Source organism: Eschrichtius robustus, chromosome 4 (genome assembly GCF_028021215.1).
Source record: "Eschrichtius robustus isolate mEscRob2 chromosome 4, mEscRob2.pri, whole genome shotgun sequence".
NCBI lineage: Eukaryota > Metazoa > Chordata > Mammalia > Artiodactyla > Eschrichtiidae > Eschrichtius > Eschrichtius robustus.
The window spans coordinates 2,646,893-2,666,148 of record NC_090827.1 but is presented as its reverse complement, the minus strand read 5'-3'; the positions used below and the strand labels follow the sequence as shown (position 1 = coordinate 2,666,148).

Here is a 19,256-nt window from a genome sequence, read left to right as displayed (position 1 = left end):
CTTTCTTTCTCAAACAGGACATATTATAATAGCTAAGAATTAGAGGGACTTCCCTGGTGGCGCAGTGGTTAGGAATCCGCCTGCCAATGCAGGGGACACGGGTTCGAGCCCTGGTCCGGGAAGATCCCACATGCCGCGGAGCAACTAAGCCCATGCACCACAACAACTGAGCCTGCACTCTAGAGCCCGCGAGCCACAACTACTGAGCCCGCGTGCCTAGAGCCCGTGCTCCACAACAAGAGAAGCCACTGCAATGAGAAGCCTGTGTACCGCAATGAAGAGTAGCCCACGCTCGCCGCAACTAGAGAAAAACCCACGCAGCAACGAAGACCCAATGCGGCCAAAAATGAATTAAAAAAAAGAATTATATATTTGCCAAGCGCCAGACATTCATGAAAATACTTTACAGATTTTCACTAATTTGAACGTCCCAGTAACCATGTGAGATGGATGTTACCATTATCTCCAGTTTACAGATGGGGAATCTGATACAGGGGGTGCAGGACCTTTATCCAAAGTCACACAGTTAAGATGAAGCAGAGGCAGGATTTGAACCCATACAGATTAGCTAGGGAGTCACACACACTTTCTGCCTGTACTAGCAGCAAAGTAAAGTGCTTCTAGGAGAGGGAGTGGGTGAAACTGACACTGCACTCTTCCAGGTTTTTTAATTCGATTATTTTGAGAGTTTGGGAACCACTGTGATAAACATTGTACTAGCAACTCCATTTCAGTTTTCTTAAAGAACACTATCATTTTCTGTGATTTTCTTTTACCTAGTGGAAACCGCCAGTTAAAACAGGAAGAAAACCACCAGTTACAAGAGGGATTTTAGAAAAGTATATTTCAGAAAAAAAAATTAAATTGTACATCTAAAGGAGTGTGTTGGTCCCTTAAAATTCTCACTCTGATAAGCTAGAATCTCACTTCACCAATTCTAGAATCTTCCCCCAATTTGGAGTAGTACATACATATATGCATGTGTATTCATGTGTGTACTTGTTTATGTATGTATATGTGTTACACACATATTCTCAATGGTGGAAGTTTTTGTTCTCTGAGGATGGATTTTATCTGGAGATAATCAAAAGGCATTTTGAGCTAAGTCAGGTAGGTGATGGAGAAGTGGGCAACATTAATTTGAGGTAAAAATAAGTCTGGGCTAAAAAAAATGAAATGGCCCTTTTCACATTCTGTTACCAACTCTGACATTTACTTTTTCTCGCAAAGGCCCCAGATATCTTTGGATTCTAATGCCACTATAAGTCTTCTTCCCACTCCTCCCCCACCCCAAACATTTTCATGCCTATCTTCACTAATGAGGTTCATATGTTGGAAATTTGGACATATACCAAGTTCTTTGCATACGAAATCCACACTGTTTTCTAGATTATGCACCAGTAAATACATATTGTGGTTAAAGCAGCATCATTAGATGTAATGCTTCATAAATAAGTTCATTAGAAGAATTTCTCATTTTTATGCTCGACTGAAAGTGTTTTCCTTCATTCTCACATTTGTGGGGGAAAAAAAATCATCTACCCTAATCCGGGATGGATGGAGGTCCATTTGCCGTATGAACATGAACCCTGTTCTCAGCACAGTCTCTGTGTCCAGGAGAGGCGTGTTCTCAAGCACTGCTGCCATCTGCTGGCCTTGTGGTTGTTAGATTTTAGAAAAAGCTGTGCATAAGGCTCCAGCCAAGATGATGCAAAATGCAAGTATCATCAGCAGGTAGTTTTGTCGACCCTAAGTAATAAAAATGAATAACTGTCATTAAGAAAACCTGAACCAAATATGCAAAAAGCACAGACTCTCAACATTGCTGCGGACCTTACTAACCATCTGGTCTACCTCCCGTATGTTTTTCGCTACCCCTCTGCCTGATCTCCCTGACTCTCTGGAAACCCCGGAGATCCTCCATCATTTAACCATTCAGGAAACACATGTGCACGCCCACTATGCATCCACACTTGCTGGGGTTAAAATGGTGAACAGAAACGTGTCCCTATTCAGCTACTCACATAATATGGGAGACAGGAATGAATAAAATCATTACAGAAAGGCATGTTAAAAGCCAGAGAGAGGCTAATAAGCAAACACCCAAGGCTGTTTGTGTGTTACCAAGGAATCTTAAGGAGGGAGGTTTGAGGTTGAGTTGAGCTTCTAAGTGTCAATGAACTGAGCAGGGAAGGAGGGCAGCAGGTAGAGATCCTGGGTAGAAGGAATGTGTGTGCAGAGCTCTGCTGCAAGAGAAACATGGTACTCGCCAGGGATTAAGAGAAGGTCCGAGAGGATTAAAAGAAGTTCCAAGAGGCTACAGCAGTGAGTTAGGTGGAGCTCGATGAGGTTGGAAGCTATGGGCCTGAGCACACAGGCATCTTAGAGGCCATGCTCTACTTTTGGTTTTATTTTTCCAAGCAGTGGGAAAACATCAGAGGAATGGCCAGAGCTGGGTGTGGCGAAAAGACGGGATTTGCATTTTGTAAAGCCCACGCTTTTGCAGATGGTGAACAGATCGGAGGGGGCCAGAATGGATGCAAGGGGACCAATGAGAAGGTGATCGCAGTCTTCCTGGGCAGAAAGGATGAAGTGCAGATGGAGAGACAGAGACCAGTCTAAAGCGCAAGGGAGAAACAGAGATGGAGTTTACTCGCCCAGCTATGTTGTCTTAAAGATGGAAGCACGGAGGACCACCTCCCACCGCAGCCACTCCATCTGTACCTTAACAAAGAAATACCGTCCTGTGCGTGGTAGAAATATTGTATTTCTCATAAGCTCCATCTCTAGGGGTACAGATAGATCAATTCTAATCTCTCTTCCACAAGATAAACCCTCAAACATTGAAAAATAAATGTCTTTTATCCCTGAAGCATCTTTTTCCCTGGTCAATATTTTAGCTCCTTTGGCTATCTTTCAAATGGAACGGTTTCAAGCTCCCGCACGGTCCTGGATGTTCCCTTCTGAATGATTGCCAGGCTGTCTATATAGCTCTTTAAATATAGACCCAATACTCTGAGGCAAGTAATATAGGATCTCAATTACACTGAGATCTCCTGATAGTCAAATCATATGATACTATTACCAGCTTTTTTTAAGATTAATGACAATTAATATATAGTCAAAAATGTATATCCCCTTTTTTTTTAATCTTAATAAACAGTTGGGTTAAAGTGGGTGATTTTGCGTCTGTTTGATGACCACAGTGGTCTTTGTAAGTCGGGTTGGGCTGGTTGAATTACCTGATTCACTGTCAGCACCGATTCTACCAGAAGCCACTCTAATTCAAGTTCTACAAGTGAAAGACAGCACAAATCCTTGCCAGGCACAGGGCAGCCTATTTACACACACACACACACACACACACACACACACACACTCCTGCATGAGGGCGTTAAGGGTCCCTGACATCTTTTTCTTAGTCTTAAAGATTGCAGCCTTTGCCTAGATACCAGTACTGGTGCAGAGTGGGCGCTCAATAAATATTTGTTCAAAGAATCAATACACTCGGGCAATTTCCAAATGTGCTTTGTGAATTAGCCAATTGATGCAATCACTGAAATAAGAAAAAACAATATATGGGGCCTCACTTATCAGCACTTTACCACCTAATTATGTGAATACTTCATAAGCTCTCTATTTTATTGTCTATGTAGACAGAAGAACAATGTTCTTAGGGGGTAAAAAATTTTCCCTTTTAAGGTTAAGAATCTGTCCAAACTGCCTAGTGTCCTAGATAAAAAGAACGATTATATTTGGGCAAAATAGTTTTCCTTTGTCAAAGGTGAATGTTGACTCTTAGAAAGATCATGCTAACATTCCTTCCCAAAGCAAAAAAAGTGTTTAACTTGGATTTCTGAGACAGCTACTAAAATGACAAATCATCTCATTCTTTATCTGGGTGTTGCTACGGACCTGTCAATTGCTGTGGTAACAATCCCCTGCATTGGGATTACTGTGGACACACTGACTAAAATGCGTTGCTAAAAATATAATGTCTGTCTAGTTTAAAATAGCTAAATATAAGATTCTAAAACAAACTTCCCAAAGAAGAACAGATATCAGATATAAAAGAATGTCTCAAGGGCAAAGCAGACAAACCAGAGCACTGATGTCATTAAAATGAAATAAAATCGTTAAACTCTTTCACACAAAAAGTGCTTGGCTCTCCGATTAAGTCCTTATTGCTCCAGGTTGTAGACTTTTAAATATGTGTCTTTTAGGACGGCTTCAAGACATAGCTGATAGGACCTATGAGTCATAAAGATAAACGTTTTGGTTTTGTTTTCCTCTAGGGTTTTATTTTCTTTTTAAGAAAAATAATTTTTAAAATTCAAATAGGATTTTGGTATCACTGTCTAGTTGCTAACTCTTTCTTAAACTCCTTGGCATGGGAAGTATTTAAAACTTTCCTTTAAAGTTGCTGTCAAGAGGCAACTCAGTATCTGCATTGAATAAGTATCGCTGGACACACCTTAAGTTCTGTTTGTAGACAGATTTGTAAGGCTTTTTAAACTAGAGTTAAAAGGTCAGCAAAACTCACTGTGCTTTCAGCTTTGCCCTCTCTCTATTTTTACTTACATACTTGGCCAAACTTTTGCACTCACTCTCAAATCTGCAGATCAAACACAATGGGATTTTATCCGAATTACACTGAATGTAATTGGAGGTGCTGCCTAAGCCATAGTGAGTTCTTCCATCAGGGATATATGAGTCTCCGATCTATTCTGATAGTCTTTTATGTTTTGTAGTAAACTTCTGCAGTAAAGGGAAAGATTTTATAAATCCAGCACATTTCTTGTTAATTATTTTCTTTTATTTTTATAATTTTTGTAGGTATTAATAGCATTTATTTTCCTCTTTTTAATTGGTTCTTAGTGGCATATTGGAAAGCTATTGATTTAATATTTATCCTATATTTCAGTGCCTTAGTAAATGATCTTAGTGGATCTCAAGATTTTCAGCTGATACTCTTAAATTTTTAAAGAAGAGAATGCTATATGCAAATGACAATTTTCTCTCCTATACCTAGTCCTCTTATTTCTTAATTTTATCTTATCACACTGGCTAGGATCTCCAGAAAATACTGAATAATAGCAATGATGGAAAATCTATGACTTCCAACTTACAGAAAACTCTCATTGTTTCAGTTCTATTGAGATAGAATTGACAGAGAACTCTTATGTTTCACTTTAGTTACGTACTTGCTATTGTTTTTTGATAGACATCTTGTATCAACTAAAGCTTCCTCTTATTTGTAAGAGGTTTCTACTATTGTAAGAGGTTGTTTTCTTAATTAAAAACTGGTTTTTAATTTTAGTAAATGCCTTTTGAATGTATATTGTCACAGAGTTTCTTTCTGTTTATCTAATAGTATAATAAATTACATTAATTAACTTGCATATTATGAGCCATCCTTGCATTCCTGAATTAAACCCTACTTGGTCATGTTTTATCATTTTTAAAAGTTCCTCCTCTATTTGGTCTGAGCTGTTTTTTTAAAAGGTGTCTTAAAAAAACATTTCTTTGAATGTGCTTAGTGTCTTTTTAGAGGACTCTGAAGAATTAACACGAGGCCCAATGGTTAGGGATTCTCTCTCTCAAGGGCGTTCTTGTATCTAGGGAAGAAGATTTTAAATTCAGTATCGTTATTACTGTGGTAGTGACTAAAATAATTTTTAAATGCTTCATAATAAATCTATTCTTAGTTTGTGCTTATTTATATCTATAGTTGTAAATAAGCTATGGTTACTTACTTGTTCTTCTCTAAGGCTTCAGAGTGTTATGCTGGATAATACCCAATTCTTAAATAGAAATCATTATCCTTCACGAGGCAGATGAAATATTTGCAAAGAGATTTACAGTGTGCCTTGGGCATAGAATTACTTTCTGTGGAAAGCAACCCTAACTAAAATAAGTAAGAAACATGTGCACAAAAGTAACTTATGGGTCTATAAATGTTTTAAATTGTCTTGTAAATTTAAAAACACAAAAATTAAGATCACGATCCAAATATCTTCTAAACAAATTTATTACTTCTTCAATCTGAAAAACTTACTTGTATTAACATCTTATGGCTTTCTAAGTCAAAACATTTCATTTGGAATGAATGAAATGATGTTTTAAATGTAAAACTGAATAATCATTTTAAGAATTATCCAGTGACATGTTCACTTGATGGCTCCCAGAGATTAGCAACATCAGATCTTCTTAGAAATAGGAATATTTGCTGCTTATTAAGACAAAAAGTATTATACCTATGATGCCTTGACAGTGTCTCTAGTTTATATATTTTTTTAGTAAAAACTATTACAAAATACTATTCACATAGATTGCTCAACTGAAGACTTTTTCCACAAATAAAGGTAAAGGGGAAAAATCCTAAAACAATTTTTAATGAGAATACACACAAACATCCTAGAACTATTTGATAAATGCAATTTTAAGTCCACACCATTGGCAGCTTCCCTGGTGGTGCAGTGGTTAGGAATCCGCCTGCCAATGCAGGGGACATGGGTTCAAGCCCTGGTCCGGGAAGATCCCACATGCCACAGAGCAACTAAGCCCGTGTGCCATAACTACTGAGCCCCTGTGCCACAACTACTGAAGCCTGTGCACCTAGAGCCTGTGCTCCACAACAAGAGAAGCCACCACAATGAGAAGCCCACACACCACAACGAAGAGTAGCCCCCGCTTGCCACAACTAGAGAAAGCCCGCACACAGCAACAAAGACCCAACACAGCCCAATAAATTAAAAAAAAAAAAAAAAAATGTCAGCACCATTTACACTTGAGAGGGAAGAGGTAGTTGTGACCTGCTACCACACTGTTTTCCTGTAAAGTTGGTCATTGGATATGGAGGACCTTGGGAGGCATGAGAGTCAACAGAAAATCTATTCCCAAATTCCCCTCAGGGATATTTTAATCTTTGGGATAAAAAATCTTTCATCTTGTTTATCTACCATATTTTACACTAAATAAAATTTCCCCTCTATCATATTTTATTGGATTATTTAGCCAAAATCTCTTACAGGAAAATAAAGTCAACTAAAGCATTTTTCCCTGAAGTTGGGGTGGAGAAAAACATGTTCATAATAATTGTCATATCATTAATATTTTCTTTCCTAGTTAGAGATAATAGCACTTTGAACATCTGACCTGTCAAATTAATTCGTGTTGCATGCAGTTGCATGCAGAAAATAACACATAGTATTAAATACCCTTCTCAACTGGACCTACACCTTTCGTGTACATACCTGTATTTCCTTAAACATGAAGACACCCCACATTGCAGCTATAAATCCTGGACCCTTAAATAAAAATAAGAACTTTATTTAAATTGGTTATTTTTCTGTGACTGTACTCTACACAAATACAGTGAGGTGGAGAGCTGACCTGACACTTTCCTCAAATAAATTTCTATTGTAAAAACAATATAACAATATTGTCAGGAAAAACTGTTCATGATCTCAATCTGAGCTCAACATTGAGTTAAACTAAGTAGCGTTAGGTGAAAAAATGAAGACTTCTTTCCTTTTTTTTCTTTATGGCTTTCATTTTTATTATTTTGATGATGCTATAATATTTTATGCCATACAATGTGTATCTTTAATGTGATTTATAATAAAATATTTTAATAAGCAAGTAGTTAATTTTTTCTAGTGAACTACTTCCTTAGGATTCTAGAAATGGGCTTAAGAGGAAAAAGTGTATGAATAAACTTATAACTTCCTTTGGCATTAGACAATATCATAACTAAAGAAATTTCAGTATGTTCTTTTGGACCTGAAAAATAATGTGCATATGGGAGCAGCATGTACTTTAAAGTTCTCTTTAGCTGATATTACTGCACAGTAATCAGCTATGTCTCACATTATGCTCTAGTGAATGCTACAGATAGTATTATGGGAAGATGGAAAAACCGTGTAAGGAAAAATAAACAACGGGTTAGTCAGCAGGAGACAAAGACAGGAATGAGATAATATAGCACAAAAGAGAAGAAATGAGATGGAAAAAGGATGATTCTGCAATCTGAAAACTTTAAGCTATTCAAGTTTATTAATTTTTTTCTCTGAGAAAGGAAAACATTGGAATTTAGATTAATTGCAGTCTTTGTGTAGAAGGCGTACTGTAACAGCATTTTGACGATTCCTTTTCAAACCCTGCACGCACTCTGGAAGAGTTTCAAATAAACAATCCCAGCCTGTTTTCCCCTCCACCACTCCAACTGTCTACATGACTGGTTCAGCAAAGCTGGACTTCACTCCTGGCAGGTGAGCAAAGCAATAGGAACACATTACTCTCTGTTTATTGGGATCTGGAAAAGTCAAGATCAAAAGAGCCAGAGAAATAGGTCAAAGGAACTGTCTTCTACCAATGACGTATGGTCCTAAGCCTCAAAATCCAAACCGAACAAGAAGCACCTGGGCCCTTTAGCAGTTTCATAGTGACTTGGGGCAGGATGAGAGGAAATGATAGAATAGGGTGTAAATATTAATGCTATCATGCCAATCGCTCAAAATTTTATCCTCTTTACTCCCTTCAGAGTACATGGGAGAAGACAATACCAAGAGGTACCACTGACCTCTGAAGCTTTCTGGCTGATGACTTTTTAAATATGAGTTTAAACATGGCCTCAGAGTTATTGCAAGGAGCACCATGGTTACTGGAAGCGGTGCTTTGCTAGATGTAACCCAAGCAGAAGTCAAAGTGTGCACGGACCCTGTTTGGCAAAGGAGAGTCAACGAAGAAGGGCATCTTAAATGAGAGTCACAACTGTTTTGGCACTGGGATTGCGTATTTTTCTATTGTAAGTGAGTACAAATTACACATTTATAAATCAGCCTTGGAAAAGAAGGTGAGCTTGAGCCATCTGGAGAGGTTTCACCTTCCTGAGAAGCTGATTCGGCCGTTCAATTCCTTGAGGAAGACTGGGAGCAGAGGTACCCAGCCCTCTGTCCTGCTACGTGGGCTTTTCTTCTTTCTTTCTCTTTTCCTTTTCTTTTTTCCTTTTTAATTGAACATTTGCCAATAAACAATGTAGGTGCTGCTTTCAAGGAGCTCTCGGTCTAGTCACCAATGGGTCCTAAGAATGGAAATACATGTCCTAGGGAAGAAGGGTATGCTGCTGGGGTTTGAAAAATGTACTCTTGATGAAACAAGACTGACCGTATTCATAATTGTTAAAGCTGGGTGATGGGTGTCTTTGAAATTTTCCAGCAAAAATAGTTAAAATTAAAACCAATCTAGCTCTGCCGTGAAAATAAAATAAAGAAGAAGGTAAGATCTTGAAGGGCAGGGCCAAATCTTTTCTTCATACAGATAAGGCTGTCTTTGAACTAACGACAGTGAAACCAAGCAAGAGCCCAGTAGCAATAAAGACCTAGGCCCTCACCTCCCAGAAATACCTGTCCCTCCTGGAAACAATCCTCAGGGGCCAGAGGAAGCCACACTTGGTGGGTGAGACGCCTGATTTCATCACAGTGTTTGAGAATCATCCTTCTGATGGGCGAGTCTCCAAATGCCACAGTGACCACTTCCACTGGCCCTTCGCCTACACCCCACCTGCCTCAGCCATTTATTTCCACTGAATTAGGCTTTAATGTCTTGTCCTAAGTCTTTACCATAACTTAATACAAGAAACAGTAGGAGAAAAACCATATCTCTATCTACTATAAAATTTTTGTGAAGAATATTATTTATTATTGTTCCACGTCCCCTGTATAAGGCCCCATAGGATAAATTCTATTAAGAATTTAGTGTGGTCTTTTCTGAGGAAATAATGCTACCAGTTAAAAAGAATTAGTTATTACATTGTCTCACCCCCTTTTGCAAGCAAAAGCAAAAAATGTTTAATCACATAACTATTTACTCTCTGTGTTATTTGCTTACTTCCTCACTTTTATCATAGTTTTCATTTTCTATTTGTGTTTGTATTTCTGTTTGTCTTGTGTGACTTAATTCTATCTGTGTATTTTATACAAAAAGTTGCTTCAAATTCATTTTGAAGAATCCACACTTGTTCAAGAATATAACTTCATTGAAAGACAAAATCACTATCATGTGACAACGTTTAAATTTGATGTGATTAATGACTGCATCTATTTTAATGTGCCATTCCTCCTTATGTAGTGGTATATGACTGTCAAATTACATTTGCATCCCTAGTCGAGGTGCATATCATACTGTATACTTTGCTCTACAAATTTACTTTTAAGCATTTCACTGGTAAGTGATATATCCCATTGCCCATTACATTTTCCTGTTATATGGTCACTTCTAGCATTAAATATCTTTGAAATAATGAGAAACAAACCCTTTCTGTGAAAAAATTTGGGACTTTTGCCATTCCAATGATGAGGACTTAAACTTAAAAATGTTCCTTATTAAAAAAAATATATATATTCCTTATAACTTGCTCAATTTTGATAACATTTTCCCTCAATAGAAATTAAGAATGTCAAAATGTGAGCTCTTTAAATTAAAAAAAACTTAACCTATTAAAATAGTTCACTTTAGTGTACCACTAAATTCAAATAAAAAATAAAGCCAACAGTTTTATGAACACAGAACTGTCAAAATATGCTGTTTAAAACCCAGAATTTAAATTAATATTTAAGGATGTTTCAAACTTTTATGCAATTGTATTTTAGACCAGACAATGTGTTTAAAAATATCAGTTTTGTAGGCTTGCACAGGTGTGCTGCTAAAATGTTTTAGGAAAATTTTGTTTATGATGATGATTTAGGAAGCAGGGAGGCAGGTAAACAACTTAACAATCTAAGATACTAGAGTAGAAGTAAGAGCCCAACGTTAAAGCAATTAATTAGTGTGTGTGTGTGTGTGTGTGTGTGTGTGTCTCGGTCCTAGTACCATAAGGAACCTGAAACATTCTAAATTGGATTCTATACTAAAGGCAAAATGTAGCCCTGCATACAAGAAACTCTCTCCTGAGAAGCCCTGAGATATCCACGTAGCCATGTTCTTTCAGACGACTCTGTCAGCTATTGCCTCAATTTTCTCATCTTCAAAATGGGGACAAGCCTGACAATACCTGTCCTGCCTATGTCAAAAGAAACATTTTTGTTTTTCTGTTACCTATGCGCTACATGATTAGCACCTAAAAAAATCACATGAAGCAAACTGCATTATGAATGCATGATAAATGGCACCATCCAGAGACAATACTTTGCTTCAGCACTTTCTGAAAGCCTTCCTTAAAATATTGACGAACCCTATGAACAGGGGCTGAAATACTCTCTGTCTCACAAGGCTGTCATGAGATTCAAGTGTGGTAATACACCCAAAAGCATTTTTTACATCTATAAACTGTTATATAGAGATGAATATTGTTATCAATAGCAAATTACAATGTATCCCAAACGAAATTAGGTAAAACGACCAAACAAAAACTGCAAGGGTATCAAAGATTAACAAACCTGCTAAAATGAGGTTAGCAATATTCCCTTAGAGATCAAGGACATGAGATTAGAGGGTATCAGTTTATCTACATGAACCTGTTATACTAATTATACTCCTGAAAAATCAAACTCCACGACAGGCTTCAGTGATTCACTAAGAATGCTTGAGAAAAATTAGATTTACATTTGAAAAACAAAAATTTGGAAAAGCAGTTCAGCTACTTACAGCAGTGATGATTGGAAAACTGACCACAGCGCTGAGGGAGTGGTTCGCTATGAACCAACAGCAGGTAGCAATGGCCCAGAGTATTCCAGACAGGAATCCTGAAACACACAGACACCACACGTTTACCAACCACCTCCCCTCCTGAAAAACCCACACTCAAGGTAGAGCGGGAATGTTAAAGTGCTCAGATCAACACACTCCTATCAACACTGATGGCCAACATGGGATTTTTAGTCATGTTTTAGGACCATTTTGGAAATCAAATTATTTCTCTTTTCTTGACTGCTGTAGGTATAAAGATCACCTTTTACCTTATTGACATGAAATCAAGTACCCAAATTAGTAGTTGAGGTAAAGATTGGGTAGTGGAGGGGGACCCAGGGAAGATACTGGGTCTGAACATATTCTGCAAACACCATTTACTCTAAACCATGACCATAAAAATCTGTGAAATTCAGCATGATGCTTAGCTAAGGGGAAAAAGACTCCTAGAATTTGAATTAAAATATCAGCTAAAATGTTTGATACTTTAGCTAGGCATTCAGTAAATATTCTACCATTTTCTAAAATGGTATAGTGGTACAGTGGCACACTTTGGCTTCAATGAATTAGGCACTCAAAGTGAATCTCTGACATATGTTTTATTTTGTTCTTTAAAAAACTTTACTTGTGGACCTATATTCCAGATTGAATTATAGCAAACTTTTAAATAAGTGAGAAATTATAATTTCTCATTATATTTATAATACATATAATTTCTCATTATATATATGTGTGTGTGTATGTATATATATGCACACACACACACATATATTACCATCAATGCCTAGTGGATTAAATTCAAAAGCATGTACATTTAACATGCCATTTTTAAACTCAAAAATAATTTCTCCTAACTGTTTGGAGAAAATGTTTTCCCTAGTGACAATATAAAAAATATGTGAAATTCAGGATGATGCTTAGGTAAGGGGGGGGAAAGAAAAACCTCCTGGAATTTGAATAAAAATAGCAGCTAAAATTTTCAGGATGCTTTAGCTAGACATTCAGTAAATATTCTACCATTTTCTAAAACGGTATAGTGGTACAGTGGCACACTTTGGCTTAAATGAGTCAGGCACTCAAAGTGAATCTCTGACATATGCTTTATTTTGTTCTTTAAAAAATTTTACTTGTGGATCTATATTCCATATCGAATTATAGCAAACTCTTAAATGAGAAATTATAACTTTTCATTATATATACACTTTTTTTTTTAACCAATGCCTAACTGATTAAATCCAAAAGCATGTGCATTTAACATAACTTTTTAAAACTTTAAAATAATTTCCCCTAAATTCTTGGAGACAATGTTTATTTTCCCAAGTGACTGGAGATTCGTATTTGTTGACACTTTAAAAATATATACAGGACTTCCCTGGTGGTGCAGTGGTTAAGAATTCGCCTGCCAATGCAGGGGACATGGGTTTGATCCCTGGTCCAGGAAGATCCCACATGCTGCGGAGCAACTAAGCCTGTGTGCCACAACTACTGAGCCCACGAGCCACAACTACTGAAGCCCACGTGCCTAGAACCTGTGCTCTGCAACAAGAGAAGCCACCAAAATGAGAAGCCCATGCACCTCAACGAAGAGTAGCCCCAGATCACTGCAAATAGAGAGAGCCCGAGGGCAGCATCAAAGTCCCAACACAGCCATAAATAAATAAATAGATAGATAGATAAATAAAAATATAGAGAGAGCCCCAGGACTCTGGCTTTTAATATACATCCTTAGCTGGTGAAGAAGAAATACTAAAAGTCTGACCCTCAATACACAAGATGTTTCAGCACAGGAAACAATCTTAGATTCATTGCTCAAGTTCTAGGCTCTGTAATAACGACTTGGCATTTCAAACCCAGTTTCATGGTTTCTAAATCCTTCATATTTGGTGGTGAACTGGGCCAAAGTCACTGAGGGAATGAACACATACGCACACAGACACACAAAAACGGACACACACAGAGAATGGCTTGGTTTCCAGAAGACGATTATTCAAGCTAAATGAATAGGGCATGAGACTTTCACGAAGTTAAGAAGAGTTTCTGTCGTTAATATTCTTACCTGGCAAGACTGCCTTGGGATATAGTTTAGGATTATTTTTCATGGCTATACAGTAGGCCAGAAAGTAGACCGTACTTGCGAGGAAGATGCCGCTGAAGTGTGCAAAAACGTAGTCTAAATCTGGAAATACAGGTTAGAAAACTCTCAAGCATATCAGTTTAGTCATTTCAAATACATCTAGAGTTCTAAGAATAAAACCAACTCACTCAAATCAACCTTAAATGTAAAGGAAGCATTAATTCTATTTTATCATCTACATGTTATTTATATAGAATTTTAATTAACATATTTAAAATAGTAAGAAGTTAGTTACTATAATCAAATCTGAAAGACTGGCTTTTATGATTATCTTGGAAAGCTAAATAAGAAACAACAAACATTATGTGAATATCACGTTAATATCTCCTTTTTTAAGAACAGGTATCAGACCTAATATTACTGATGGCTATAGCCATTGTAGCAAATCTCCAAGTAGACTGTAGTTGGGGGATGGTGTGTAAAAAAATTTTAGAAGTGCTAATTTTATATGGTGTATTGATCAGTCTGGAGACCAGCTTCCAGGTTGCAGACGGCAGCTACCCAGGCAGCTATACAGAAGGATATTCAGGAAGTTATTCCAAAGAGGATTTTATTTGTTTTCTATAAACCTAATTACACGGGGGGAGTTAATAACACAGATGGTGGCCCAATATCTGAGAAACCCAACTCCACTGACTATTTAAAGCAGAGGGTCCTTTGGCCAAACAGGCGGGTGTAATGCAGGTTCTTGGCTGGGAAGGTCACACTGGGCTCAATGTTTCTCTCAACTAAATTTGGAGAAAGATGAGTGGCCCTGTTTAGCCAGAAAATCTTGAAAGTCAAAGGGTTTGTCTCTTCTTCTAAAGTCTTAAATCCTACTTCTGAGTCATATCACAACAACACATCCACCCAAAGACCACCAAAAAAGGCAGCATAATCTAGCGATTAAAACACTGACAACCTGGTGGGACTCATCAGTCCACCACTTGCTAACTTGCAGACTTGGGTAAGTTACCTACTCTTTCTCTCTGTCTTAATTTTCTCAATTGTAAAACCGGAATAATAATGGTATCCAACCAGTAAGGTTGTTAGGAGGGTCACTTGAGTTATTACTGTAACTAGAACAGTGGCCAGCACAGAGCATATACTATTTATGTGATTGTTAAATAAGTGACATTAAAAAAATATTCCCCCCTTGAATTATTTTTGAATAAATTGGAATAAAGTGTCTCTCTATCAGACGACATTTGAGTTGTCATAAGAAAGATCCCTAAGAACTGATGGTACTATTTACGGGAAGAGATTGTTGAGGACATTGTTTATTATGTCCCAGTACCAAGAACAACTGTACTCCTGAACAATTAGTTGTTTTTATCTTGTGTTTGCTGAATTCTGGGGCTGATCTGATTTCCTTTGTGGCTGTAAGGAATCTTAGAGCCAAATTATGACTCATTACTAGCAAGTGTACAAGTGTAGCACAGTTTTTCGACTCATTCATGGCTCTGTTTTATTTTGTCACTCTTTTTTCCTTCTCTCTTAATTTATCCTATGTTATTCTATTTTTATTAGTTTTGATCCTTTAAAATGAAAAGAATAAAAATACAAAAGGTATTTGTATAAAATCTTTTTAAAAAGACAGAAATTAATAAAAGTTTGAGTACTGTTCGTGGGGCTGAATATAAAAAGGAAGAAACAGATCATGGTGGTCACTCAAAGTCTATCTGCTCATTTAGAGTTCAAATCCCAGCTTCTCCATCAATCTTTCCCTCATGGCTTGCCCTCCAGAAGTCTCCCTTATCTGATGACATTCATTTCCTGTGCCATGGATGTAGAACTGTCTTAACCACGACATCGTTCTTTTATCGTTTCGTGGGTGTAAGCCACGTTTCAGTATAATCACAGGATCCTGAATTAGACACTCTCACCTCCTTTGGAGCCTGCAGAAGGTTGTTGCACACTATGTGGAAGTGACGTCTTGAGAGATTAATTCTAGTGCTAGAAACTGAGATAATTTGGCAGCATTACATTGGGCCTTTCAATGAGTTACTCTGTGCTCGAAAAATAATATACTAAGCAGGCTATATTTTTACCTTTATTTGATTTTAAAGTACTATGTGCTACACTTCAGTTTTTTTTTTGTCTTTTTTTTTTTTAAAAGAGGATAGGAATACATATTTTCCTAGAGATCATCAAACTGGAAAATAATCTCCAGATCTTGCAGTAAAGCCAGGAACCATGTGTTAAGATCCAAGTAGCTGAAATGAATCCTGACTAAAACTGATTCTATTTGTATGTTAAAGATTCCATGAAAATATTCAAACAGTCCTTTATTTTTATTTTTTAGTTTCCCTTGCCCTTCTAACTCACCACTTGCAATGACAAAGTAAGATCAAATCTGATGAAATGAAATTTTATTTTAAGGCGCGACGAGAAAATCTAAACATAAAATTCCCTCTGTGTCTGTCTGGGCTTCCTTCCTCCCTAATGTGAGGTGTGCATCTGCATTACACTTTAACTGGAGCGTCTCAAAATGGGAGTGCTTGCTTGACCGTAAAGATCAATTTCTTTTTTGCTTCTGATGCTACTAATGTATAATAACTTCTTAAAAGAAGAGTGTTCTTTCCCAGCTCTGTAGCAGGTCATGGTGACCTGCTACAGAGGTTTGTAGCTGCTTACCTGGACTATGTATCCTTGGTGAACTTTATGTAAAATATCAGTATGTCATTTTGATGTACGATCCTTTGTCTCGAAAAAGTATATGACAGTGCATTTGCCTTTTAACAGGCGGAACAGTTCTCAGAGCTTTCTGAGGGTCTGTCTCCTGGGTTATAATCCTCAGTTTGGCTCAGATAAAATTCCCTTTTTTCACTCCTGAACTTGACTGTTCATTGAATTTTCATCGACAAATCTATGTACCAATATCTACCACAGTCCCATTCTTTTTATAGTCTTAACTAGAAACATGGGTATTGAGTTTACTTATAAAGTAAAATAACTTTTTCCTCTCACCGTTCTGACTTGCCCCTGCATATATACTATCATTTCTCTTGCTGTGGTCCTTGATGTAAATGATTGGCACAAATGTAGATCCATAGAGTATTCCAGATATTACTGCGAGACTGCAGCCCCTTAAAAACAAATAAATCACTATTCATCTGGGCCCAAAGCAATGTTTCTGCCAAACGCACACATGGAATCATATCAAAAGCATGCTTCAAAATGGAAATCACAAGGCATTACGTAGCAATCACCCATCTATCTCAAGTGGGGTGACAAGCAAAAGTCCCAGAAGTGACCTGCAGGATCAAGGTACCTGATGTCACCTTGCTGTGCTGGAGCGTCAGTCCTCCACCGTCTAATGGTGGAAGGACATGCTTTACAGACGCTGCAATGGATTATCATGATAAATTGTCATTACGTAGGTGAGAATATTGCCATCATATTCTACAGGTGACATAAATAAACCTGGCTCTCTCATTAAATTATGCAGTATTTGTGGACTGACACCGGGCCCGATGCTTCTTTTTTAAACCCTCTGTGACAAGAGCACAGATAATAATAATGACTAGAATAGACGACCAAACACACGTTTGTTCAAAACAACTACTGAGATCCACAGACTCGCCTAGGTCTTAGGCATGGTCAAGGGGAAATGCTGATTTAATAACATAATTTAAGAAACCTTTTTTTTTTTTTTTGCCATGCTGACGACCTGTGGGATCGTAGTTCCCGGACCAGGGATTGAACCCGGGCCCCCTGCAGTGAAAGCACCAAGTCCTAACCCTGGACTGCCAGGGAATTCCCTAACAAAATAATTTGAATATTTCAGGTAAAACTTTACTTTCTGTAAGAAGAAAATGTTTTGCCTTAAGCACTAGGGTCACGTTGATCCCTCAGACTCGGGCCATATCTGCGTGAAGCAAGCGTTTCCAGTGGTTTTGGCAGGGAGGTGATTAATATTCTGGAACTATCCCTTTGGCTTAATACAAAGGACAATGGCATGAAACAGGAAAGAGTTTTAGGCAAAAACCATACCTTTCCAAGCTCGAAAACAAATGCTTAGGGACTTCCCTGATGGTCCAGTGGTTACGACTCCACGCTTCCACTGTAGGGGGCATGGGTTCGATCCCTGGTTGGGGAACTAAGATCCCACATGCCGTGGGGTGCGGCCAAAAAAAAAAAAAAAGAAGTCTATTTTAGTGGTGTTTTAAGGAATATGAGACTGTAGGCACTCACATGGCCACTGAGCTCTGTTCATGATGGAAACCCCTGCATCCTGGGGAGGCCTAGACCACGTGGTCCTGGAGGAGGGTCCCAAACGCAGACCAGACTAATAGACTAGGCTGGCCAGTGAGACAACTGAAAACGTTCTTCTTAACAAATATTCCCTTAACAAAGGCAATGCTTTGTGAAAAATGTTTTGTTTGATAGATCTATTTTATTCCAAAGCAAAAATAGCAACATATTTATTTCTTCCAAAGCGTGTGGGTTAGTTCATTCTTTCATTCATTCCATTTATTCAAGTATTTATTGAGCATCTATTATGTGCCCAGTACTGCCTCTTTCCCACTGTGAGATCATTGTATATACTAACAGAGGACATGCCTTCTATCCTTGAGGTGTCACCACAAAAAGTCTAAAACAGCCCTCAACTGAAAAATGCAAGCTACATACTATTACACATTCATATTTCTTATATAAAATATACAACATTTTCATACATAAAACATAAACATTCTCATATTTCTTTGCCAGCCCCCAAAACCCTAAAATATAAGGGCTGTCATTGAGCTTAACTCTCCTGGTCTTGATACAAAGAATTGGGGGTGGGCGCTAGGACCTACATGGACACAAAATATCCTACTATATTTGACAATCAATATCTTGGGATTATAAAACTGTCTGACACATGAGCGGAGGGATTTCCAGTGGAGAGCATCCTGGGTAATGTAATGGAGACGCGGACCTAATTCGATTGTGATTGCTGGGAGCATACTGGCCATTATACTCTGTGGCCTATAGTTTTACTTTACTTTACTTTTACTTTAGGCACGAAAGTCCTGCAAAATGAGATTGCTTTTGTCAGCTACTTATTGGCCAGAGACACTGCAGTGGCTTAGAAATTCCTTGGAGCACTGAGACCAAGGCCCTCTGTACCTTAAAATTCAGCAAGCAACCTGAAAGTCTCTCTACCATGGAGCTAGGAAGTCAAAGCTTGTGTTACCATTTTCGTCTTGAACTCAGATGAATATTACTTCACTCTTGCTTTAACCAAATATGAAACAGAATAAGAGAACCTCTTCTTACACTAAGCGGTTTTGCACTGTAGAAAGTTTATCCACCCAGGAATAATCAGGATCAGGATCTTGAGTTTTGTTAATCACCTGTTGAAAACATTGGCAAAAATCAAAAGGAGAACAGCATTCAATTGATAACCACACTGGTGACAAGAAGATTTTCAGTGTTTTTCTCTTCTCTCTCAAACACTCTTTAA

The 19,256-nt window shown here is 37.7% G+C and overlaps 1 protein-coding gene across 2 annotated transcripts in view; it reads right to left on the bottom strand.

The window, feature by feature from the left end:
• Window positions 1-215: 215 nt before the first annotated feature.
• The window catches only part of TMEM144 (transmembrane protein 144), a 45,727-nt gene continuing 26,686 nt past the window's right edge, over window positions 216-19,256 (bottom strand). The window contains exons 7-12 of one of the 2 annotated variants that reach the window (XM_068542021.1): window positions 19,070-19,146; window positions 16,772-16,890; window positions 13,745-13,864; window positions 11,647-11,744; window positions 7,257-7,310; window positions 216-1,749 (exon numbers count right to left, since the gene is read on the bottom strand). In XM_068542021.1, the coding sequence (XP_068398122.1) occupies window positions 1,666-1,749; window positions 7,257-7,310; window positions 11,647-11,744; window positions 13,745-13,864; window positions 16,772-16,890; window positions 19,070-19,146 (552 nt within the window). In that variant the 3' untranslated portion in view covers window positions 216-1,665. The remainder of the gene's footprint in view (window positions 1,750-7,256; window positions 7,311-11,646; window positions 11,745-13,744; window positions 13,865-16,771; window positions 16,891-19,069; window positions 19,147-19,256) is intronic. The other variant, XM_068542022.1, reaches the window with a different exon arrangement.